The 26,848-nt window shown below is 39.9% G+C and overlaps 1 protein-coding gene across 1 annotated transcript; it reads left to right on the top strand.

Moving 5' to 3' along the window:
* The first annotated feature begins 3,449 nt into the window (after window positions 1–3,449).
* Window positions 3,450–26,043, top strand: DFNA5 (deafness, autosomal dominant 5). The gene is made up of 10 exons (XM_009584126.1): window positions 3,450–3,496; window positions 3,939–4,169; window positions 5,294–5,486; window positions 14,969–15,140; window positions 16,112–16,232; window positions 20,690–20,878; window positions 22,877–23,004; window positions 23,121–23,307; window positions 24,832–24,905; window positions 25,732–26,043. Exons 2-10 carry the CDS (start codon window positions 3,959–3,961, stop codon window positions 25,960–25,962), a joined length of 1,506 nt encoding a protein of 501 aa, XP_009582421.1. The 5' UTR covers window positions 3,450–3,496; window positions 3,939–3,958; the 3' UTR covers window positions 25,963–26,043.
* Window positions 26,044–26,848: the final 805 nt, after the last annotated feature.

The raw sequence follows: 26,848 nt of genomic DNA, 5'->3' as shown, positions 1-26,848 counted from the left end.
GAGGGGGGTTAAAGCGTGGCGCGGCGGGGCCGCAGGAGCATTTGAGGGGGATCCCCGTGCTCGGACGCCCGCCTGAGCTGCCTCAGCGCGGGTCTTGGTGAGGTGGCCTGTTTTGTCCACCGAGGACAAGGGCAGCTTGTCTCCTCTCAGGCCTCACGCCCGTTCCCAAAGCGTGCGGCTCCGGCCGTGGCCCTCGTGTCTCCGCCTCGCAGGACGGCACCCACCAGCCCCGGGTACGGGCGCCGCGTCCCTCTGGGTGCATCCAGCCGCTGTGTTTTTGTGTGGCGTCAAGTCTTTGAGGCTCGTGCTGTAAAGTCCTCGAGGCACAAAAGAGGGCTACATCCAGGGCTAAAATTCATTGGATGTGTTTTCGGGCATCAAATGCGTTCAAGGACTGAAATTCGTTGTGTGAACATCCCTGCTAGGGTTTGTGTATTCACTTGTATGGTTGTTTTAAAATTTAAATTATCTAGAAAGGAGGTGAAAATAACTGTAAGGTTTTGTAATAAAACACATGTCCTGCTTGTCATCACTTCCACGCTTTAGTTGCCTTTCGGCGTAAACTCCAACTTTATTAGGATTCCAAGGCCGTTACCACTGCTGCGCAGCAGAATTAATGCCTAACAGCTCTTCTGACACTGCGGCTCCTGCGTGGTCATCTTTGGCCTTTGGAGGTTGTATTTCCTTACAACTTGGACTGGCAAAGGATGTGCTGACATTTGGCAATCCAGTTGTCATCCGCTTCCCAAATTCCCTGGGTACTGTGCCTGGTGTGCTGGGTAATCTTATGTTAAATGGAACAAAAATCTTTGTTGTATTTTTTGTGAAGGTCAGTGTATGTTTACACAGAATGTAAGAAATATCGGGCAACTGTTGAGAACTTGCTTTTGTGCTGACAAAGGTAAAGACTGATTATTCATAAAATGTTTCTTTGGATCTGATGTCCCACTATATTGAGTTAGGGATCTGTGATAAAGGAAAGAAGCAGGTTAAGATTTGTTTGTTTAAGTAAACAGTGAATGTTGCTGTAAATATTTTCACTTGATCTCATCCCCTGTGTTGAATAATCCTCCTGTAGGCCAGGTTCAGGCTAATTTTAAATTTCTTGGTAGACAAGGAAGATACTCTTCTTTCCTTTTCTGCTTTCACGCCTAGCTATCAATCTGCAAGAGCGAATTCACTCTGACAGGCTTTTCCTACCAGCTTTGATACCTTCCCTTTTAATTCTAGCAAACCAAGCACAGCTCTAACAAAATTTTCAGAGGAAGAAACTCCAGAGGCTGAGTTTTCTTAATGCTGTGTCCGTAACTGCTCCATGTCCATTCAGCCAGCTGCCGTCGATCCTGGTAGCTGTATTAACTCCCTGATGTTGGTTAAGGGCCGTTCAGTTGCTCTATGTCTTTGTTTTGTGAACTACTGAACCAAGATGTTCGGGTGCATTTTAGAATTTGTCTTAAAGGCACTCTATCCAAAGAGACATAAACAGGAGTGTGGATAGAATATTCTTGCTTTGCAGGTACAGCTGCACCAGCAAATATGCTCCCTGCAAAGACGTTCCCAGCACAGCGAAGTGTGGGAGATGCCGACGTTGTCGGTCTGAGGCTTCTCTCCTTCCTGGTGAGTCTCAGCAGTCCTCGTATGCACTCTGTGGTCTTTCCTGGATGTCCTTTTTGCTAGTCAAAAACATGGTGTGACTGGGAGTGAAGACAAACCACCATGAATCAGAAGTTTTATAGAAAGGCGTTAATGGTTCTTCTCACAAAATTTAGTGAGTGTAACAATGCCAAATCGTAGGAACCGGATTTTGCAATTTGTCTTATCATAATCTCCTCAGAAATTGATGGGCCTTTTTCTTTTCAGAGACTATGCCCATGTGAGTTGGTTATGTAGAATGGGATCAGAATGAGTGAACAGTCACGTAAAGCACAGAAATGTTTGAAGAAGGTTGTGCTGGGGAAGAGCAGCTAATGCAGGCAATGAGAATTTTCTTGATGGTCCCCTCCATTACAAATCAGTCATCTGGTTGGTTGTGAAATACAGTGTCATGCAAAAGAAGTCCCAGGGAAAAAAGAAAACTAGTTTTTTGGGCTGTTGGGCGATTGGTTGGTTTGTTTTGGGTTTTTTTTCCGCTGCAGTAGAGCTGCATTGCTTACTCTGTTGAAGTGTTCTCACTGAGATTAAAACCAGGGAAATTAAGGAGGAGAAATTTAAGAATGCAAAAAATCAATCTCAGTTCAGAGTTTAGGAAAAGGTCAGAGAACAAGAAAGTCAGTGGAAATATTCCCAGCGCATATGCAGATGTTGTTGGGAAACACCCTTTACTTGCCTACATAGACAACTAAACGTAGGCCATAGGGGTTTCATGAGGAGGTAGATACCTCAACATGAATTGGTAAATACTGTGTGAAATATTATCTGAAATGCGATTTGGGAAAAGCTAATGGAAAGATAAGTTCCCATCTGCAAAAATGCTTTTTTTTCTCTGTCCTCCAGCTGATAGTAAAACATGGAGCCTGTGGTCCAACCACTACTATCTTTATTCAGTTTTCCATTTTCTTTCAATAATCCTGAGTGCCCACTGTAATATCAATTTTTGTCTGAAGTCTGTTCTAAATTATTCTAGCCTGTATTTGTAAATGACAATCTAACATCTCTGCGGAGCAAGACAGGTAATTAATCATGAACATGTGGATATACAGCTAAGACATCTTATGATCTTAGTTGAACTTTCCAGTAACTGTTAGCTGGAGGATTCAAAGGAATGCTGCCAACTTTAAAAACTGATTTAATTCTGGAAATAATCATTAGTTCAAGTAACACAGAGTTGAAAAACTGAGAAAGATTAGATTTTTTTAAAAGATCAAAAATTAGTTTATTAGAATTGTGTGTTTAGCACTTGTGAATGGTCATACTGTTTCTCCTGTGAGTTTAGCCAGTTTCCCTTATTGAAAAAGTTCCTTGTAAATACAGCAGTGCATTGCTTGGGATAAAGGAAACTTTACACAATAAGAGATGCCAATATTTTTTAATTTAAGACATTTAAAAGCTAGAATAAGATAATGTATGTAGCTGTTTCGCAGATATGAATAACAGTTGCAAATAACATATGTTCAGTTTAGCTGTAGTTATACTAATGGGAAATAGAAAATTGGAAAACATTGAACGTAAAAAGTTTCAGAAAGAAAAAAATTAATTGGCACTTTCCAGGGGCGTAGTTGAGAAACAAAACGTAGTCACAAAGGTGCCAGCACAAATATTTGTTGCTTTTTATAGAGTAATTTTTATTATCCCTATATGTGTTTACTCACTATTAAAAAGATAATTTGTGTGAATAATACCCAATTACCTTATATGGAGTAAGATAATTTTATGTTAGGTAATAAAAGAAGGATTCTGCGGGGAGGCAGAAATCCTCTGCCATTGCACTGGTGCTCTTGTCATCCCAGCTGGTCTCTGCGGGGTGCTCATTAGTAGATGCTTTTTCTTAGAACTTCAGGTAAGCTGTGCAAGTTTTTTCCTTCCTAACAAATTAATTACCTGTGAGCATTCCTTGAAGGAACTTTTCAGCTGTAGATTGGAATGCTTATTTTCTCACACATTTATTTTCTTTCTTCGTTATCTGCATGATCATAAATTTCATGCGTTATTATTGTAATGTTTAAGACTTGCATATTGTGTTTGCAGTGCATTGTTCTTTGCTTATTCACGGTTGCTTATTTAAAATTTTAACTAAAACTCTTTTGTCTGTTACTGTGAGAACCTTTTTACTTTGGGATAAGTGATTTAAACTGTATGATTCCCAGCTCAGAGTGGAGAAGGTAGGGTGAAAACATTAGCTGTTCCTGATTAATACCAGTACTATGAAGAACTTCTTAAAGTAACAGTATAAATATTTATACTGTCTAACTAATTGTTGAAAAATGAATGTATTCTTTCAGACTTCAATTGATTCCTGAAGATGTTTGCAAAAGCAACAAAGAATTTTGTGAGAGAAACTGACAGTGGAGGTGACTTGATCCCTGTCTCCCACTTGAATGCCTCAGACAAGCTGCAGCTTCTGAGCTTAGTTACAAAGAGGAAGAAATTCTGGTGCTGGCAGAAGCCCAAGTATCATTTCTTGACAGTCACCTTGAGTGATGTGCTTACTGAAGACAAGCCGATAAAACCAGGTAAAGCCATACTCGGGCAGCACTATTATTGCAGATAAAAAGAATGCAAAGCTTAATCTTTTTTGTTATTATTCTCAATCGTGTTACTAGAGGGCTCCTTTCAGAGGAATGCTCTGAAGTATTCTCCATCCGTGGAAATGAGATGACTTGACTATTCATTTAACTAAAACCAGTAATAATGAATGTTTGTTTAAAAAAAAATGTTTTGCCTAGGTAGACTGCTGAAATTGAGTGCTGAAGGTTGTCAAGCCGTACAGTCCTACTGCTTAATAACAGTGCGGTCTGCAGCCACAGGAGCTACCCTAGAATATTTTGGGGGAATTCCAGTATGTGATAGTAGTGTGAAACTGTACTGTGCTCCAGGTCAAAAAGCACTGGATAAACAGTGTCTTGTTAGTGACAGTAGCACAGGGAGTGCTTGCACAGGCAAGGCCAAGCAAGTTTTACCAGTGCTTCCTTTCTTCTTGCACAGACTGTTAAAACTGGTTGACCATTGTACTTCTTTCTTCATCCAGCTGCAGCAGTCCTAACCAGATTTTAGGAATGGAATCCCATATTTCTGGGCATGTCACAATTCCATACAGGAAAATAGATAAGTCCCTAAGTTTAGATGTTAATTGTAGCTGGCTTGGAAGATTAGCCGATTCTGAGTCAGTTCTTTTGTTTATAGGTGTATAAGATTCAGTGTTTTTTTAAGCCAATTAGGTACTTCCATTGGTTTTCAGTGAGCTTTGCGACAGCCCTATAATGAGGTATGTCAAGATAATGGAAAAATATTAACCCTATTGTACAAGCAGGTCTGCTTTGTAGTTTTTCTTTGTAGCTGAAGTAAGTTTCAATCATTCTTTGTAAATCTTCCACAGCATCTGAGCTCAGCATTTCAATCACCTTGTGTTTTCTGAAAATGGCAAAATATAAAAGATAGCGGAGCAAAAATGATGAAAATATGGAGGAAGCAGAAGTAAGAGTTGCAGAGCTGTAAATTTCGTTATTTACCTGCTCGATACTATTCCTTGCCTTCACTAACTTGTCATATTTTCTGTAAGCTTCTGTTTTTCCAATCACTTCAGGACCGTTTCAGCACTTCTCTTCACAGGTAGAAATTACTTTTATTGCTTTCCTAGTAATTGTGGAGTCTGACTTTGCAAAATATATGGGGAAGTTTGAAGATTTTGTTCAAGGAAGTATTGAAACTTCATTTGGAAAGATCAGCCTGGGTGCTGGAGGGAAGGGCTATGTGGAAAACCAGTCCTCATTTGGAAACCTGAGGAAGCAGGAGATTGACTTGCAGCAGCTTATGAAAGACATCAAGGACAGGTATGTTTTTAATGTGGGCATTGTAATGGCCAGGAAAGATTCCTGAGCTGAAAAGACTTGGGCCAGCTGTGGTCAGTGAGCAATTGATTCTGTAGTGTTGCCATAGTTTGAGAATTATTTTTATTGTAAGCTCTCATTTTCAGGTGATAAATCATATATATCAAAATGAAAATTTCCAGATTTTGAGAGCTTGATGGTCAAACCTTTCCCTTTCATTTTAAAAACATCTCTCTGAGTTCATCTTATGTATTTGCATGAATTACCATGTGGAACAAGGGTCAAATCCTTCTTTGGGGGACTGTACTGAGGTAACAGTCTGGAAGAACAATGGATTGGTTTCTCTGTGTTACTGGGGAAAATGCTATGGAAACTGAATTCAGAACTATCGATATTCTTGTAAGCATGCTTTATAATTTTTTTGTGTGTGTGAGCGACTGTGCTAGCAAATTGGATTATTTGAAGCTGAAGGAGTAGTAAAGGTAAAAGTAGTAAAGTAGAAGGAGCAAGCGTGGTCAATGTATGTTCTAGTAGTTGAACAAAATACAGTTTATAGATCTGTTGCTTACTATTATATGCTGTAGTAACTGAGGGGAAAACCCCAGATTTTCCAAACTATAATCTTAATTTTACACGATATGTAACACTTCCTGTCCTACTCTGAAATTAGATTGATTTAATCTTGCAATAAGATAGTCACGGACCAAAGCCTACTTGGCAACCAGCTGGCAACTCCGGGGTCTACTCTGTATTGCAGGTCCTGACTCGTGGGAGATGAGGGGGGTTCGTTTGTGACAGCATTGTACCCTAGATCTGTAGGAGGTGGTGTAATACATTTTAATAGCCTTTCCTGACGCTCTGAAGATAAAGATGATAGGTTTTTGTTATCAGTGTAAAAGCTGTCAGAAGCAGTGTAAATTTTCTTTAGATACACTGATGTTCTAGAAATAATCAATTCTCCATTTTCACAGGAACAAATGGCTGCTGTTCTTTTTATTGTGAGCATTCACAAATCAACAAACTTATTCTAATATGGCACCTCACTATCTTTGTACTAAATGCCTTATTAAAAGCAGAAAATACTGGGCAAAATGTGTGTACCAGGCCTGTAAATCAGTATGCATCTAGTATCAGAAAAATAGTGTCAGTCAAGGTTTAGAATCTTGTTTCTAACACTAGATAGAGTCCTGTAGAAAACAAAACTAGAGTAATTCTATTTAGATCAGTAAGCTTTTACTTAGTTTTCTGCAGTAAGTTACCTACTCAATTCAAACAAATAATCCTGCCATAGCAAATCAAATTTACTTCAGCACAGGTTATAATCCTGAATGTATCTAAATACTTATAAATGTATTATCTTCTTTTGAGTGTGGAAGATCAGTAGCTCTACACTGATCTGAATATAACTGTAAATGAGGTTAATGTGTGTGCCCCTTTATATATAGATGCCCATAGCTTATTAAGGCTTATGATGCAAAGTGTATAATTGGTATCCAGTCAGTCTTGGCTTCTTCCAGGTCACTGAAAATGGTAAGGATAACAAAATTTTTATTTTCTTCTTCAGCATAATGCCGAGGCTCACTGAAAATTGTGGCAATTCCTTACAAATGAAATTCCAGTTACTCATTCATAAATATTCTATGATTTATGATGGATTGTGTCCAAGCTTCTAGCTTTCATCTCATTCATGGAGCATTTTGCGGAATTCAGGAATTCAGCATTTGGGAGTGCTGGTGCCTAGAAGTTAGTGATTTTTGGATGCAAAGCATTACAGTACTAAGAGGATGTTTACCCACCAGTCCTTGTGAGATGAGAGTCAGCTAAGTGTTCTTGATTTCATCTAATGACATACGTTGCTTGTGCTTGTTAGATCAATTGTTGTTTCCTTTATTATTTATATATATATAGCCTAATTAAGTTGCATTTTAAAATGTTGCTGTTGTGTTAGGCTGTTTAAGTCAAAGTTGCAGATAAATAGCAGCAAAGTCTAAAAAAAAATAGGCAAAGCTGATATGGCTTCTAAACTAAGTCTTCAAGATTCAGCAAGCTGGAAGTGCTGAGTGGCAGCAAATAGGTTTCCTGTCACTTCTTATGTGAACCTTCTGAAGGAGAATCCTACTGATCTTTTAATTAGATTCCAGATGCCACATTGGCTCTCCTTTTCTGAAAAGGGATGACAACTGAAGGATGTGGAATGAGATCCTTCTTGATTTGCAGAAGCAATGACATTTTAAATGCAGAACACACTTCTTAACATAATATGCAATATAAAAATAAAGTTAAATGGCACTTTTAGGTATATAAACTCAGCATAATTTATTTTACATTATTCTTCCTTTTACAATATTCCTTCCTATTTTCCTTACATTGAGCTTGCTAATTCACAGAGTACTGTAACTGATTTTAGGTCAGAGTCCTATGCCTTTAACTCAGTGAGATTGCTACGGATTTAAGAGTATATTCCATCTTCTGTTTTAAGGCTTTCAGTACTGTCTGCCATAAGATCCTCATAGAGAAGCTGATGAAGTATGGGCTGGATGAGCAGACAGTGAGGTGGATTGAAAACTGGCTGAATGGTTGGGTCCAGAGGGTATTGATCAGTGGTTCAAAGTCTAGTTGGAGGCCAGTGACTAATGGTGTACCCCAGGGGACAATACTGGGTCCAGTCCTGTTTGACATCTTCATTAGTCGTCTGTGTGATGGGGTCGATGAGTGTAACCTCAGCAAGTTTGCTGATGACACAAAACTGGGAGGAGTGGCTAATACACCCAGAGGGTCGTGCTGCCATCCAGAGGGACCTCAACAGGCTGGGCTGGTGGGAACCTCATGCAGTTCAGCAAAGGGTAGTGCAAAGTTCTGCACGTGGAATAACCCTGGGCACCAGTAAATGCTGTGGGCTGACCCGCTGGAAAGCAGCTTTGCAGAAAAGGACCTGGGGGTCCTAGTGGACACCAAGTTGGACATGAGCCAACAACATGTTCTCACCGCAAAGAAGGCCAATGGTATCCTGGACTGCATGAGGAGTATTCCCAGCAGGTTGGGGGAGGTGATCCTTCCCCTCTACTCAGCACTAGTGAGGCCACACCTGGAGTACTGTGTCCAGTTCTGGGCTCCCCAGTACAAGGGAGAGATGGACATACTGGAGAGAGTCCGCTGAAGGGCCACGAAGATGATGACGGGACTGGAGCACCTCACGTTTGAGGAAAGGCTGAGAGAGATGGAGCCACTCAGCCTGCAGAAGAGAAGGCTCAGGGGGGATTTTATTAATGTATATAAATACGTTGCATACAAATGCAAAGAGGACGGAGCCAGGCTCTTTTCAGAGGAGCCCAGTGACAGGACCAGACGCAATGGGCACAAATTGAAACACAGGAGTGTCTAAACATCAGGAAACACTTTTTCACTGAGAGTGACCAAGGACTGGCACAGGTTGCTCAGAGAGGTTGTGGAGTCTCCATCCTTGGAGACATGATCCTAGGCAGCCTGCTTTATGTGGCCGTGCTTGAGCAGGGGGGTTGGACCAGATGACCTTCCAACCTCAGCCATTCTGTATTGTCCCTTTCAGTGAACAGGATTATGAGGAGGTTAATCTCTGTAGTTCTCATGAATTAACAAATTTGCTTGTTTGTTTTTACCATTTCACTAAATTGTGTTGAGTGATTGAAAATAGAAGTTCTGAGAGGACAGCAACAGCAGAGAGAAAGAAACAGGACCATGTGGCAGCAGTCAGTCAGTCCACGTCAGCTGCAGAAAGGTTTGCCTGTTACACTTCCATCATTTCATGTGAATGATTCCTGAGTCTATGGTTAGCATATTAGAAAAACAGGGTGTTATTAGTAGTGTACTCTGGCATGATTGAAAGATATTTTTACAGTATTGCATATTGCACTTTAATATGCACTTTCTTTGATTCAATTATTGTTCATACTGAGACAAAAATAGGTGCCTATTCCTAATCTGAGTACAGCGGAAATTCAGCCCATTTTATTATTTATTCTTTAAAATTCCTCGAACATTTATGTGTATGATGAGAAAACCATTCAGTTTTCTACTGAAGGTGCTACATGGGTAATATGAAGTCGCAGAATGTTAGGAGACAGGATTTAATAAAATCAATTATGTGTGTCTGTGATTTAAAAAATAAGGAGGATGCCAAAGAGAAAAATAGAGGAACTATCTGTCACTTGCACTCTCAAAAGTCTTTGGCATTCTTGGGGAAGATGTTCTATGAAGTAATTGAAAATTGTGACATGCTATCAATAAGCTGACTATAGCAGATACCGTGTTCCAGTGTGACTGTAAGAAGTAGGTCAGAGAGCTTATATCTGAAATGGATTAACAAAAGTAATATTATGCTTCTGTGCTTGGTGAAAAGTGGCAGAGTAAGGTCTGGTGGATTTTACTCCATAGCATTCATCTAGACGTCTCTATTAGAGAAGGAGCAAAGCTGGGTGAAGGCTCTTCCTGTGCAGCAAGCAGCATTTGTATGGGAGAGATCAGACTACTGCACATTATAAATGAAGTGGAGAAGACTGAACAAGCTGAGGGGATTCTGGCCGAGCAGTGAGAGAGGTTTTGAAGTTAGTTATGTGGATGTTATGGAAGAAGTTGCATTTGTGTGAGGCAGTGAGAGTGGGCCACCCATGTCTCTGCAGCTGGGAGAGGAGGTGTGTTGAGCTGACATTTCCAAGTGCAGGACTGAAAAGGTTTTTCACTCGTGGGTAGTTTGGACTAGTGACAACTTGTGCAGGCAGGTAACAGTGTTGACTTCAATGTGAGAATGAAGAGTACTCACAGCAGTAACCATTCTTTTTGGTATTCGTAGTAAATGGGCCAGCACCTTGCTTTGAGGATTTATGGGGTGGGTTACTGAGAAGACTAGACAGGATTTGGTGAAAAAATGGTCCTAGCCCCCCTCCTTTGTGGACAGTCTGGTCAGAGATTCTGCACCTGAAGGAAGGACCCTCAGTCTCAGCTGTGGAGTTTAAAGCAGGCTCCTGCTCTCTCCTTTAACTGTGAGAGTCTGCTCTATTGCCAGGTGTTGTCTGTTTTCTCTTGCCTTCCATTAGTTTCTGCCTTTTTCCCTTCTTTTCTGCTTCCAGTCTGCAGCAAATTGCCTATGTGCCTCTCTATTCTCCACTGCTTTCCTCATGCAAGAAGAAAAAGGTTGAAAAAAGTGAAGGAAGCCATTGCATTATAGAAGAGTGGAAGTGCTTAATCCAATTAAATATGGAGAGAGTGAGACCAAAACGCAAAGAAATTCTTTTCTGTTCATGTTTTTAGTAAAACATGAGCTTCCAGTTTAGTAAATCATTGACCTCTGGAAGGTTATTTAAGCAGAACAAACAATCGAAAAAAACCCATCATCCTTATCTTTTAAATGGTCTTTATTTATACAGGCTCATACCTTGTGTGTTGATAACGGGACTTAGCAAACCAACATCTCATTGTATTTTATATAGTGTTACTTTTGAGTACTTCAGCTCAGATTCTTAAGGTGGGAAGGAGTACAGTGATGTAGTACAGGTCACACAAGATCGGTGAGGGCTCCTGCACAATAGATGGTGAAAGAGATGGTAAGAGTGATGGTTGTAGAACAGAAATAAAAGCTCTAAAATGTGACCTGTAAAATAAAAGAATGCAATGCAGTTACTGTGCCTGCATGTATGTGTTCTCAGGCGTTTAACTCAACCATCTCTTGTTATTCAGATATCTTCTTGATACTCAGTGTTACGCTACCACAGGAGTTCAGCTCTTGCAAAAACACACTCATTGATTCAGCAGCCATTGCCCTGCAATACTTCAAGTCCTGCTCTGATTGTCAAACTTTAACCCTGTTGCATTTTGCTCTTGATAGCTATTTTCAATGATAATTTAGATAAGCTGGGTATTTGCTTACCTCATGTTGTCTCCTGTTTGAGTCACTGAGAAGAGCAGAATGTTTTGCCTTCCACAGGCTGTGCCCCAGTGATAACCTGTGATGTGTCCACACACAACCCTAGAGTCTAAGGGGTTTTATGACAGAAAGTTCAGTGCCAGAAGTCTAGAGGAGAGCGTTTAACTGTGCTGTCCTATAAGAAAAGGTATTTGTAGCTGTTGGTAAGGGTTATGTGTTTTAAAGCTCTGAATCCGTTACTCACTAAACAGTGGGAAGGGGAAAGCATTTCTGCTGGCTTTACAGTTGAACACATCCCACTGAAGTCACTTGAATCTTGGGGCTGAGGCCGCGGCCGTGTCTCTGCCACAGAATGCAGGGGACCCCAACTTACCTCCGAGACCCAGCGCCTGCAGCGGTGCTGCATCGGGGACCGAAGCAGGTAGCTCTGTGCCCCTATGGTGTTAGTGTCGCTGCGTAGCCTCTAGTGCTGTGGCAGCTCATCCAGCGCTGCCTCAGAAATTTCTTCGCTGTGCCTCATTGCAAGTTTACCTATGACTTCTGACTCTTTCGCTCTGCCCCTCTGCTGTTAGTTCTGCATCTGAACCTCAAAGCCAGGAGCATGAGGGAGTCTGAGCCAGTCCCACCTCAGGTGGAATACTGTAGAAGTAGATAGAAGAAAAAAGTCTCTTGAATTATTTTGGTCATTCATTTGTATAGAGTTAAATCATATTCTATATGCTTCTTATGTTAGCACTCATTCAGAAACAGCAAATCTCTATTTAATCTGTATTTTTCTACCTTTGATTGTTTTGTTTCTTTTGCTCTAACTTCTGGGGATATCCGGTGAGTTTGTCATCCCCTAAAGCAGGCAAAAAATACATCATATGAAAACAAATGACAAATTGCTTTTGTGCTTCTTCATTGTATTTCTTCCCCTGTGGCTTCTTAGGTTGAATGTTAAAATTGCAAGTTCTTAGTGCCTTAATTTGTATTTTCAAGGACATTTCTTCAGAATCATAAATAATTATTGTGAAGTATATGGTAGGCTTGATGGTCTGTTATTGTGATAACTAATAGCTCTGGTTTGGCAGACACTTCTAAGAGCACCGGTGTGTGTGATTGCTTGACATTTCTTCAATTTTTGCTTAATCCAAAGATTCATTGCATTCCAAGCATAAAGCATGGCTTTGCACTAAAAGAAAAAAGTTATATGAATAAGCTCAGGAATGTTTGGGGGTGCTTTTCTAGTGGCTGCTGCATTGCTTCAGAGGTATTTTCTTTCCCTTGTTTAAACAATCAACTTTAAGGTTTTCAGACAGTTCATTCCACCTGATTGAACTTTCATATAAGCATGTAATTCTCCAAAGATCAAAAACTGCCTCAGGATATTTTTAATTTAATAAAGAACTAAGCTGACTTCAGACTTATACAGACTGCATAAATCCAAAACTCCAGAATCTAATAAATCTAAAACTTTTTAATTAAAAGTGGAGATGTCTCAATTTAAAAGAAGTGGAGTCAGACATGTCTTTCTGTCATATTTTTGGGGAATTGCCATTTAGCCCCATGAGTAGCCATTTACAGTAAAAGGGAGGAGAAAAGATGAGTAAGTTGAGCCAGGGATAGCAATCTTAATCCTCCAACTGTCTTGCTAGAGTTATCTGTTCATAGGAAATGCGATATCTCATCTGAGGACCTCCAATGGGTATTTTGCAAAAGTATAATATAATTGACACATTTTAATCAATCAAATACAGTTAAGAAGTTGTTTTAACTGTTACCAGAAAGATTGTTAACACCCCAGAAGACAGGGTGGTGAATGTTGTCATCTTTCCTTAGAAAATAATCCTCTCTTGTTGTTTCTAGGCATTCACTTTCTTATTTCTGCTCATTCTAAGAAGTACCTAACTATAGATATAACTCCAGCAACATTTAAACACACACTGAATTATGATGTGGAGTAGGGATGACTTGTGAAGTTGGAGGTGTCGGGTAGAGATTTGAGGTCCCTACCACAGTTAATTATTCTTTTGACTGTAACAGTCCTGGTCATTAATTGTAAATTGTGAGGTTATACAGATGAGTAACACAGGAGTTTATAGTGGGTGATTTTTTAGTAATCTTTTCCAATTCCAAAATCCATGTTATCTTTTCTCATCCAGCCCTTTGAAGTACTTGGTCAGTGCTGATCCCACTCAGCTGGTTCAGGGTTTAAGTGAACACTGAAACAGATCCATATCAAGCTGTGAGGGTTGACATTGAGGTGTCGCTCTCTTTGCGTGCTGTTCATCCCTCAAGGAGAAATTCTGGTGACTCAGAATTTGGAGTAAGAACTTAAAAATTTGGCAGCAGTGTGTCAGGGTGCTCCTTTGCCTGCACGTGCACCTTGAGAGGCCAAACCAGCATTCCTGGTGATGGTTGCCTCAAGCTGTCCTAGTCCAGGGTGAATCTGGGCATCAGCACTTGGGTACAAAGGAGGCCACATCACCTCCCCTGTCGAGAAGCAACTGATGGCACATCTGCAGCAGGTAGAAGGATCTACAAAGACAGGGGTGAGAGGACTGAATGATGACAAGGAGATAAACGAGACGAAGTTTGTCCAGACAGAGCTGGAAAGCAGTAACAATGAACCGTGAGAAGGAGGGGAGACTAACGCTGGGAGCCATGGGCAGCTGGTGTCCTCTGAGGGTAGAAGATAGAGAAGTGAAGTGGGATAAGTGAGCTGGCTGGCTGTGGGACAAAGCTGAGATGAATGAGAAGGAGGGGGAAGAAATGGGACTTGATCTGGTCAGGTAAGAGAGAGAAAACTGAGAACTATTGTAAGGAAAAGTGGGGCTTGATTACAAAGGGAGAAACTAACCAGACTGGAAGATTGCTTGCTGTGTATTTCCTAACTTCCACTAGCTTGACTGCAACTTCACTTCACTCTTTCAAAGCAGAGCTTTGTGATGTGTGGATAATATTACTATGTTATGTGCTTATTATGTATTATGCTATTATACGTATTTTTATTGTGTGTGTGCATGCATAATGTATGCAGTAGTGTGCTAGGCTGCAGGGAGTTCATAAGATGGACCATAAGCACAGGTCTTTTATTTGTACTCCCTGGTAACTTTTTTGGTTGAAATAATTCTTTCAAGTAAAGACTGCAGGATGTGACCCATTGACTTACTGAGACTGTGCTAACATGAGACTCTGAAGAGAATGGTCAGTCAGCATGCCATGGCCAAGTTAATGGCAGTGTGAATTCACGGTAGCAGAGGATTTAATCCAGTGTCCATGAGCCTGGCTGGTTGTTTTCGTACTATGCTGGCAGCTTAAAGTTGTCTTTAGTTCTCCCTTGCTTTTTTTGCTTCGAAAGTAGCCAGACAACTGCCATTTTTGCTCAGAGTATGGAATGAAGAATTCAGCACGTGTGTTGGGACTTACTGTGTAATACAGATATTTACTGCTACCAAATAACAGAAGAGGACATAATAATTTTGAGGAAACTGCATATGTAGAAACCATTGTTGTTTTTACAATAAAAGCTTCTTCAAGCAATTAAGAAAATGTTTTTTTCTCAGTTCTAGTATTTATGTTGTTAATGACTTCTTTTCTTTTTCAGAACAATAAATCTAAACAGTAGTTTACTGCAACAAGTGATAGAAAGAAAACGGGAAGTGTTGTGCATCTTGAGAGAAAAGATAATAACAACTCAGAAGTGTACGATATCTGAACATATCCAAACAGAAGAAAAAATCAGCGGTGTGATGGGATGCAGTACAAAAATAGTAAAGGTAAAAGTTATTAAAAATCTGCAGGGAATAGAACATTTGCAGGTTATCTGAGAAGAAATTATGATTTCTCCAAATAGAATTCAGAGTATTTTTCATGCTTCCTTAACATGTTGAACTCACTGCACTGCTTAGTTGTGAAACTAAGTTGTGAAAGGTAAAATGTTTTTTCCATTGCCTCACTGGCAAAAGATGCCATCTTTTAATGTGAGCCTGGAATGTGGTTTCCATCAATACCGTCAAATTGTGGTTCAGTTTCTATGTAGATCCCTTCCTACAGCAGAACATAAACCAAACGTAAAACAATTCAGTGAAAGTTGAAGAGAAAAAAGCATTGCTGAAGCAAATTTACTTGAAAATCCAAGTAATCATTCATCAAAAATATTTACAGTGTCTATTGAGTTTTAATATTTATTGAGAAGATATTTGTTTTCACTCATGGGAGTAGAGATTAACTGCATTATGAGGATATCTGAAAAATTGCCTATGAATTGAGATGGAATTACCAAAGTCAAAACATATGCTCATTCATTGTAAGTTTTTTTTAAAGCTGCAGATGAATCACTTCTGTGTACAGGGTGTCTCCAGTAGCAGAAATCTGGGAGTTGCAGTTCAACAACCCTGTGTGCGAGTGCCACCTTCCTGGTATCAGTGTCCAGCTGGGGAAAAGGGGTGTCAGGATAGAAGAGGGCAGGGCAGGATATTGAAGTGGGTGACACAGTGTTTCATGTGTGGCAAAAGCTGCACTTGGAGCTCAACTTTGTACTAGGACAGGGTAGCTAAGAGTTTGAGAGCTGCTCTTGGCATTGTGCTTCTACTTTGCTACTTATTTTGTTCCTTTCATAGATGTCAAATGTAGCATGTGCTTTAGTTAGACATCATAGAGAATAATGTATTTTTTCCCCTTAATTAATCCTGTGTTTAAGCTACACAATAGCTGAATCAGATAAACGGTGAATAAATCTGTCCTCTAGGTTTCAGTGAGTGAAAATGGAAGTATGATGAAGGATTCTAGTGTGATCCTTGAAATTCCTCCTGCAACCGCTATTGCCTATGGTGTAATTGAACTGTTTATAAAGCACAGTGGCCAGTTTGGTAAGTATAAAGCTTGTTTTCTGTAGCACGCAGTTCAACTATGGACAGAGCTGTCTGTTGGGCAATGATTTTTGCATTTCCCTGTGTATGAAGGTGATGATGTGTTATGGTCTCCATTGCCTTGATAGTTATTTGTGCTGTGAAATGCTGCTCTTCTGATTTAGCAATGCTTTTTCACTTGTTTGCATAAATCATAAACTCAGAATAATTTAGGTTTCAGGGGACCACAGGAGATCATCTAGCTCAAGCCCCAGCTCAAGGCAGGGCCAACTTTTGAAGTTTGATCTAAGTTCAGAGTTAGATCAGATTGCTCGTATCCTTGTCTATTCAAATTTTGAATATCTCCAGACACGGAGATTCCATCACCCCTCTGGGCAGCCTGCTCTGTGTTTGACCACCATCATGGTGAACTTTTCTTTCTTTCTTAATATCTAATGAGAATTTCCCTTCCTTTATCTTCTGTCTCTTGCCTTTTGTCCTGTCATCATACAGAAGAGTCTGGCTTTCTCCATGCTTCCATTGGGTGCCTGTAGATAGCAATAAGGTTCTCCCTTAGCAATATTTTCTCCAAGCTGGACAAACCCAGTCTCTCAGCCTCTTCTCATACATGATGTTCTCCAGCTCTCAGCGATCTTGGTAGCTGTTTGCTAGATTGCTCCAGTATGTGAATGTCTGTCTTGTACTGGGGAGTCCAAAACTGGACACAGCACTCTGAATGCAGTCTCCCAAATAGAAAAATCACTTTCATCGATCTGCTAGCTACACTCTTGCCGGTACAGCCCAGTATGCAGCAAACTTCAACAGCTGCAAGGGTACACTGCTGATCATCTCGAATTTGTTGTCCAGGTCTTTTTCCGCAATTTTGCTTCTAGCTAGCTGGCCCTCAGCCCGTGCTGTTGCCTTCACTTATTGGGAGAGTGAACTGAATATAAATTGACGGTCAACGGGAATGTTTAGACAACAGTCATGCCAAGAAAAGAGTTATTCATGAAGTATAGGACTGGAATTTAAACTTTTCTGTCTATTTTACACTTTCATAAATAGATTGTTCTCAGAATGGTTGCAGAAATATCCTTGTCATGTTTTCTAGTCATGCTTTACTTATTTCAGGTCGAATACTTTCAGGTGTCAAGTTAAAAAAGTGTTGAAATTGGCTTTGGGGAGAGTAGTAACTCTTCTCTGCAGAATCACCTGGGTTTTTCTTTCTTGTCTATCCTCAGCTGAACTCCCTAACCTAAAGGAGGTTTCAGGGAATGTTATGCAAGAAGGAAAAAATCAGATGGACTGTGTAGGGCTGGAAGTCGGAAAGGACTGATGTGGAAAGAACAGGAGATAACATTGAAGAAATAATTGAAATGCAGTTGAGATTTGAATCCAGGATGCACTTTATTTGGATAAGAAATGCAGAAGATACTCTCCATCATTCTTCTTCAACTGACTTCTGATATTAAGGAAGTCTGTAGGTTCAGGAATATAAGTAAATATCATGTAACCTGTAAAAAAATTTCTGAAATGTGGAATTGCTCTGACATAGACTGAACACAGAGATATACCAGCGGGCATTGACTTCATGGTCGTAATAGAAGTGTAATTCAGAGTAATCAGGTGTAATTAAGGCTATCTGACTACGTAGGTGTATAGCTGATAGCCTACTTATGTGACTTCTAGATGGAAATTCCTATGTCCTGCTAGCTGATAATACACGGGTCTTGTTAATGATCTGTACCTCTCTGCTCCTTTTCAATTTCTGCTGCTTTTTCCATTTTTTTTTTCATATTTAATGTTACGTCTTTTAAGCTTCAAAAACAGGACAGCTTGTTTCATGTTTTATCTCAAACAACCTATGTCTTGCCTCTTTTCTTTAATGTGTGCTATCTTCCCTTGCCTGACTGTCATTGAGAAGGTAAAGTGGAGGAACTAACAACAAAATTAGGGATTTGCCAGCAAGAATAAGTATGGTGGAGCCTAATCTTCAACTTCTTAATGTCTGAGCAGTGATCAGTGTCTGTTTATGAAAATAAACATAGCCTTTGAAGTTAAATCCAGAGACTAATGTAGTCCTCTCACATGAGACTGAAAGTGACCAGTAGCAGGTGTAACATAATGGGATTCTCTTCACAGGTAATTACGGAATAAGGTGCATGTAAGTGTTTTTTGGGGTTTTTTGGTTTCTTTTTCTTTGCCACTGATAGTGCTTGAGTCATTCTACAAGGAAGAATGGTATATAAGCTTTCTTTAAAATGTGCTGGCTAATATGACTGGACATGCTTGGACATTTTTATAAATAAATAAAAAAAAAGAAAGAAAAAACATCTAATCTTTTTTCTGATCCCTTTACGATAATGTTTTCCTGTAATCGTTCTGTTTGATTTCTACAGGCTAGTTTTCCACTACATGTAAAAGCTGTTCCTGTTAAAGGCTTTGCAGTTTTGTGTCTCTAAAATTTCAGTGCAAGTCCTCTTGTTCTTGCTTTACAAAACAGGAGGTATAGTAGCACCTGGCTGATTTGCTTTGTTCTGTTGATTGCTATATATGTGTGACTTGCTTCCTCTTAAATGTCTGTAAATTAAACAGTCCTAATCTTTTCAGCTTCCCCCTGCAAAAGAGTCTCTTTGCCTTTGATTGTTTTCATTGATCATTTCTGGTTTTCTTCCATTTTTTTTTAATGCTTCTGAATAATTAACAAGATCTAACTGTGCTAGTGGAGGTTTGTCATCGATGGATGTAATAGAATTCAATAGAGAAAATATCGCAGTATTTTGTATATTCTTTCATTCACTTATTTTCCCTTCTCTTTTTTTTTAAAGAGTATGACAAAATTAATGAGATACAAAATTAATTAACAGTCCTATTAATACAAAACTTAGAGTCCTGTATCTTCCTCTGAATCGAGTCCTATTACAAGATTTAACAGCAGGATCTGTATCTCTTAAAACTTCTCACATGGTGCTGTGTATTGATTTCCTTATTAGCATCATTCTGCCTTAGAAGGGCACCTGGTTTATTAGCACTATCTTCCTGCTTCAGGGTTTGTGTGAAAGCCTTGTTATTATCAATGGAAGTAACATGAGCATATTGGCCTTATGGTGCCTTAGCTGCTGTCCGGAGTCTTGTTGCTTTGGGAAGTTTTTTAGTTTGTATTAATTGTTTTCTGCTTCTCTGTAGCTGTCTCTTCTCTGTGAAGGGTTATGAAGGCATAAAGGTCTTTGTCGTCTTTCTTTCTTTCTCTGTGGCAGAGATTTCTTTGTCTGCTCTCCCTTTGAAAAAGCTTTTTCCTGATGGAGTGCTCTCTGTGCTTTCTCATCTGTTTTGAATGTCCTTAATTTGGTGAGACAGACTCTTACAACTGGAGGAAGGTTATATTTAGGTTTTGTGCCTGGTACATGTGAGCACTGAGCTTGATTAGTTACATTTTTTTTTTCCCTTTGCTGTCAGGTATTGCTTTAAAATTGAGTTCTTCTTGCTAGCCTGCCTGCATTATCCTCAGACCTGGTGCAGAGTGCCAGGGGTACAGTTTCAAATCTTGCATTTGAGCAAACAAAAATTGATCAAAGTAATACATAGGGCTTTGTTTATATTCTGCATCTTTGGGCGCAATATTGGACACATGAGCACAGAACTTGATATTCTAGATTTCTCAGCATAACTCTTACAAAGGCTCCCAGTGCACCTTCCAGGAATCCCTTAGCTTCATCAAGTTGGGGGCATTGGGGTGGCAGGAAATCTGCAGTCCTGTTTGGGTGAGGTAGGCCAGTGCTCGTCATGAAGACAAGGCAGAAAGGGTAATCAAGCCAGGGTGTGTTATTTTCTTCGTGAAGTTGTTCCAGAGAGACAATATATTGCAGAGTGATTCTGTCAGTGAACATGCCTGGATGAAGTCCTTTACAGGCTCTGAAAAGCCCCCTATTTTCCACTCATCTGGAGAACTTGAGGATGGACCTGTGGCTTGGCTCAGAAAGAGGAGTCGTTTATTAGTGACCAGAAGAAGTTCTGTGAGTGACTCTCAGAGTTCTTATGAATCTCAGAAAGTGCTTTCATGTGTCTCCATCATGAGTGGATCCTGTAGCCTGCGTGACAGCACATCTCTTAATTGGTAGGAAATGTGAAGAGTTCATACCTGCTTCTCTTGAATGCAACATTCAGGTTTACGGTGTCGGTGAGAAGTTTTCATGTTATTGGCTGTCTGCATTACGTTAATTCACAGGAGCTGGTGTCTCATTTTGTAGTTGGTAGCTGCACCACAGGACCTTTATCTGTGCACGCTGTACCAAACATCAGGGCTGCAGTAATGCTCAATAATTCACATACATAGCAACCATTGGCATTCTTCCCATCTAGAAGAGATGAAACATGGAGAAATCACATGTGAGAACACTAGATAGTATAAGCTAGCATCTCATTTGGTAATTGCTTGTGTATTTTATTAACTTTTTTTTTAATTGAATTTCTAATTACAGAATTTTGTCTGCTAGATGAACAGCAAGGAGGCTTTGAAAAAGAAAGCACAGAAGGCTCAACTTATCCCCATTCAGCATTATTCAGAGATGCTTCGTTTCTCTATCAGCCAGATGCTGTTGATAATACGATGTACTCTGGGGCTAAAAACCTCATTCCCAGTGATGCTGCTTTAAGTGTATTGAAACAAGGTATTACCAGAAATGCTTTACATTATTACATTACAGTGAGTTAAGCAACATGATAGGAGGAAATAATCTGGTACAAAGTACATAAGAAATTATGTTAGTTCATTTTAATAGCCCTTATCAGGAACTCTTGGGGGAATGCACTGAAAGAATAGAAAAATTTACTTCTGCAATAGGTATATGCAGTAGATTGTTCCTTAGGAACATCCTGAATCCATTTGTCATAAATACAATCTTACAAAATCAGGTTTTTATGCCAGTTCTGTTACATTCCAGATGAGCTCTATAAGCATCATCTATAAATGATGATTTATGCTTTCATTCAGAAAGGGTCACTGAAAATATTTTTTCATTATTTGGAAAATACTCTCAGTAAAGCTTCTCAGTTAAAGGTTATTTTAAGTCTCAAAAGTTACAAAGACATCTCCCCCGCCTTCACTTAGACTCGTTATTTTCTGAGAAGCTTTATAGAAATCTTTGATATCAACTAAGGCTGACGAAATTAAGATGTGATTTAAATGGAAGTTTGCAGATTGGTGTAATGAGCCAGGCACAACCTGTTTATTGTAGGGATGTGGAAGGAAGAGGCAGGATTGTCACCAGAGGAATGAAAAAGGGGAAAACAAATCAAGGCCTCAGAACACACTTTACTTTTCATCAGTCCTTGGTAGAGTTCTTAACAGCTGGTTCTGACGATGAACATCACTTTTGTTATCTGTAAATTTCACCCTTTGTTCATGGCTGTTCAATAGACTAACTGACCAAAATAGACATTTGTTGTCCTGAAATAAATTCTGTCATTCTCCAATGTAGACTTGTTTGAAAGGAATACTGTGTCTTCATGCGTATATAAAAAACACTTATTTGTGAAAGAATGGTATGCCACTATTTTGTTTTTTGTTTTAGCTTGACATACCTTTGTGCCTTTCTTGCTTAAAAGGCTTGGAGGTTTCTTTTAATTAATTAAACCTGAACTGTCTCTTGGAAAAAAACTAAAAAAAAAAAATTGTTTCTACTAAAGTAATTTAAAGTAGGTTTCCTCTTCTGTTATTTGTATAGACAGTCATATGATTCTGTCAGGTAGAAAAAATATCTGCCTGTGGCTGGGCTTTTCTTTTTTTCCAATGAAGTAATTTTTAGATAGAAAAGGCATCTTTAAAGAGAGCGTGTTTCTTGACTGGAGTGACATGAAGGGAAATTTCTTTTAAACAAGGTTAAGAACGCTTGCATGCCCATATTTTTGGAATGTAGAAAAACATATTCCAACCTTCCAGTTGGCATTATTGGCTTGAAAACTTAATCTTCTTTTAGAAAAGTGGTAGTTTGATGTCATAAAACATTTTGTTTTAGTGTCATAGTTGAATTGTGAGAAAAGAAGTGCAGTGAACTCTCTTGTGCTTCTGTTGTATGTATTGTAATGGATTCAATATTTCAGTCAAGAAGAGATTTTTGTCCTGATTTTTGTAATAATAATTAGGTCAGGGGTGAAGGGTTGTAATTCTTTGATGCACCTGATGAAATACAAGGACAATAACAATTTAGGATCACAATAGGAACTTTTAATTCTGTGTGTGGATTCATACCATTGACTTTGTAATTCATATTAACTCACAGAAGTAAAGTTACCAGCAGAACTGTTCATTCTTCCGTATAAATGAACATTCTCTGGAGATGAACTTTCAAGAGAGAAACTTAATATATGGTTAGTTCAGTTAACATTAAAATACTGACTTGTAAAATATTAAAAATACTGAACACCGAATGTTGATCCTTGGTAGCTGTTCTTCTTTTTTAGAATTTTCACTGATGCTTCATTGGCTCATTAGGGAAATATAACCAGACGTGTTCCAGCCTTGTGTTATAACTTGTGCTGATGGAAATCAGGATGTCAAGATGTGGTGATAAATGAGCTTATGAAATACATAGCAAAAATGTTAACTGTTTTTACTGGCATTTGTGTAGAAATACTTAGTTTTACTTTTTACTGCTTTCTCGGGAAAGATCTGTCACGGTTGAAGACTCAGTTCCAGCCCTTTGTGAAGCTGCCGGAAGACAAGCGAAGAGCTTTATATAAAACCCTTTGTGAACTCTTGCTCCATGAAGAAATGGTAACTGCTCTGGAGGACGTGGTAAGATGAAGAAACTTCTGCTTGCTTCCTAAAAGTAATTTCAGAATAGAGCTAGCATTCTCTTTTGCTTGAACTTTTCTCTTTTCAAGAAATTTTACTTATTCTTTTGCTTCCAGGTAGATGATATCTGCACAGGAGACAAGCCAGATCTGAAGGAGTTAAAACCTGCACAACAACGAGACCTCATTGACTTCTTGCAGCTCTTAGGATGCAGTTTACAGGGTGAGCCGTTGTTGCGGAAATGTCAGCCTCAGGATGAAGAACTCTTCTCAGCTGCTCACCTCCTCATCAGTGCTATCTCTGGTATGTTGTGAATGAAGAGAAGAGCCCTTTTTTTTTAATTTTCCTTTTAGAAGCTCCCTCTGTGTTAAAGCATTTATGGCTCTTTTTGAGCTGTTGGTGAGCTGTGTTGAACATAGTTTGTTCTGTTCCTTTTTATAAGTTTGGTATGCCATGCTTAGCATTCCTGGCTGTGCATTAAATTCAGCCCTCAATCACTGACAGATTTTGCTTGTAAAACACACATTCCCCCAAGATTGCTCAACTCTACTTTCTGTTGAGTGTGGGCATTTCCAGTTTGGCAAGCTAATTTCTGTTCTTATTGCATACCGGAGTTCTTCCCGCCTAAATGCTGAGAATTACAAATTAGGTGTTGTCTTCTGTGTAACAGCGTATATTGTTGAGGTGCAAACTATATTTAGCAAAAATGAATTCAACATAGAGACACTGCAATTAGAGGGTTGTTTTGCAGCTGCTGAAAAAGGAGATTAAACATAAATGTCAACAAATGCCATCGTCACAATCTAGTTGGCACCATAGTGTTAATTAAAAGCTACCTGCAAAGTCCAAGACAGACTTTCCTGGCTTTTTCTCCTCTCTCTCATATATAAAGAATTTCCTGACATTAAGATAATGAAGGGAAGTCCAGTGTGGTATTAGTTGGATGTGGCACTGTGCAGCAAAATGTCAGTGTGCATCCATATGTGCACAGTACCCACGTAGGAAAGCCTAACTCATTTGTGGAGACGGAAAAGAAATAGAGATCAGGAACCTGCTGATGTGGTAACACTTGTCAGATGCTATTAACAGCAAGGTGCAGTTAATTGAGTGTGTTGCATTATCACCTGGTTTTGGACATGTCTGCTGCTAATGTCCAGGCGTAAATGCAGCTGGATCAAGAATCAAAAGCTGTTTTATGCCTGTTGCTTCTATTAGGAATTACAGGAGTTAGAGTTGAAGGGCACCACAGGAATCATGTAGGCTGTCTCCCTGCCCCAAGGCAGTCTCAGCTACGTCATTCCTCTCAAATGGTGTTTTTGCTGAAGAGTCAGCATCTTGCATAGATTTTGACAGGGGAGGTTCTTGTTTTATTCAAGGCGTAAGTCATTCATCCAGCCTGCAGACTTGGAGTGAAACACTAGGGAGATACTTAGGGAGGAGACAAGAATGATGGGGAGGAAATCCCCTTTCCTACGAGCTGCCTTTTCTCAAGGGCAGGGGTACTCAGTGTGGGGCTTGTATCCATTGCCCATCCCATTTTATTCTGCACCCTGGGAAGCAGGCAGGAAAGGGCTGGATCAGCCTCTTCCAAACGTCCAACAGAGCACCTGTGACAACTGTCCTCCGCATTGAATCGCTTTGGTCTCCAGCACCCATTTCACAAGGTGCTGTACCTGCCAGTGGACCTCAAAAATGTAGCTTGTCTGTCTTTGCCCAGCAGGAGAACCCCATAACAGAGCTCACAGTTAAGAAAGTCCCCTTCCCAGCAGCCAGCCTCATGCAGTGTGCACTGGAAACAATTTTTCCCTTTTAATGTTTCCTTCACAGAGCTGTCTGATTACACTCTTGTCCTGCTGCATGCCTGCTGTGATCTTCAGGTTGTTCCGGCATTGTGTTGTTTGGTGAGTAATCAAAATGTGACTGCATAGCATGTGGGCCCCAGCAGCACTAATGACTGTGTTCTCTGCCTTATTGTGTTTCTCACCCAATAAAGATGTAAAGCTCCAGCACGAATTTCAGCTGTAGGCATTGCTTAGGCAAGGTCAGAGTCTGACAGTGGCAAACGGTGCACGTAATTTACTGCAGGTGGATACCTACTTCTGAAACATTTCTGTGTTTGGGAGATTCCATAGGCTGTGAGCAAAAGAAAATTGTAACTTAAGCTCGAATTTTAATTTACTGATAGTATCATTAGCCCATTTTAAAGTCTCAGTAACAGTAATCACCTGCCCTTGGGAAACAGAAATTTCACTTTGATAGCAGCAGTGCTTGGGCCTTGGCAAATTCTGAAGTCCCAAAACTCTGAGGCCGTTTGTTAAAACTGCTGAAGGAATGGGGCAGGGCTGCCATTCCCTATGAACTTTTTTTAAGCTCGCTGACAAAAATAACAGTAAAAACCTTTAAATATGTAGGGGCAAGGGGAATGCTACTGTTTCCTGAGAGTAAGAGTGAGATTTAAGCGTGATCTGCAGTGAGAGAAGTTGGACTGGGCAAAAGGACGCGGTAGGAGAGATGTTTCTCCTTAATAGGTGCCATAGAGCTTTGGTTCTGGATGAGCATGTGGTACTTGTCAAGGCTAATAGTAAAGGGAATCTTGCCCTTTTGCTGCTGCCTTGTAAGCTCTCCAGTGGTTTTGTAAGAAGGAGCTGAGCTATGTGATGGCAGGAACAGCACTGCCTGGAAAACCTTTTTAATGTCTCTGTCTTTTGCTGTGTCTCATAAATACAGCCTAACATCGCTTCAGCTGATGGCACCTTGGCGCTGAGCAGTCCTTTGGTGGCTACTCTCACTGACAGACGAAGATTTGATGTCATACAAAGGCTGTTTGCTTCATCAAACATTAATTTGGAAATGACAGAGTCTTCTGCAAAAGCTGTAACTATGAAAGAACCTAGATTCTTCCCACTTGTTCTTTATGTTGCATTGTATGGATTTTATGCTTTAGGTGGGAATGTATAGGAGCTTTGCTGAGTATCCAGTTACTGCTCTAGCCTGTTCTTTCTTCTGTAGCTCTGCAGTGTAGTGTTGGTGTGTTTGAGCTAGCAGTAGAGCCACTCAGTTGAGTACTTACGGCAGTCCAGCCGGGGGTTATGGAGGTCGGGGTGGACTCGGCATGCCTGGGGTGAGCACTGCCGTCAGGTGTGCTGCTGCTCTGCAGTTTCACTAACGTATATGTCTGCAGTGGAAAATACATAAATAAGGGATAAAGGGGAGGAATTAAAAAAGACAAGCCTGGAACAGAAGTTGAACATAGCAGTAGAAGCTTGATTGCTTGCATTAATATGCGTGGGAGAAAACTGCAAAGTACAAACTGCTTTTTGTAAGCAAGCAAACAAGCAGACTGTGGAAATCCAGGGTTCTGCAACACAGTAAATGTTTTGCTCGTTTAAGGCTTGATGTGCAGAATGCCTTCACTCTGGAGCAAGTGGGATGGAGGGCTCTCAAAGAGGTACTTGATTAGGTTTTCATTTATTAAGTGTAGTTTGGCTTTACGGATGTGAACTGCACACTGCAGGAAATAAAAACCCCTCTTTTTCAAAAACTAAAGCCACCTTAGGGATTTATGCCTCTGTACAGCATTTCTGTTTTTTCTAATAGGTTTTTACTCACGTTAGCAAGTTTCAGTTGTTTAAATTGCATTCTGAACTTTCTCTTTGAGGTACGGTGATGCCTTTTGGTATGTGCGCATGAAATGTCCCTGCCGCACTCCACAAAAATGATCGTTTTACCCATATGACATTTTAAGTGCAGATGTTTTGCTTGTTTCTTTGACTAACAAAAAAATGTTAGTAAAGCACTTTGTGCTTTGAACTGTTTTGCCTTTTTTTCATTGTAATTTTTTGTA

Source organism: Fulmarus glacialis, unplaced genomic scaffold (assembly GCF_000690835.1).
Source record: "Fulmarus glacialis isolate BGI_N327 unplaced genomic scaffold, ASM69083v1 scaffold11288, whole genome shotgun sequence".
Lineage (NCBI taxonomy): Eukaryota > Metazoa > Chordata > Aves > Procellariiformes > Procellariidae > Fulmarus > Fulmarus glacialis.
This window is presented reverse-complemented; position numbering and strand designations above follow the sequence as displayed.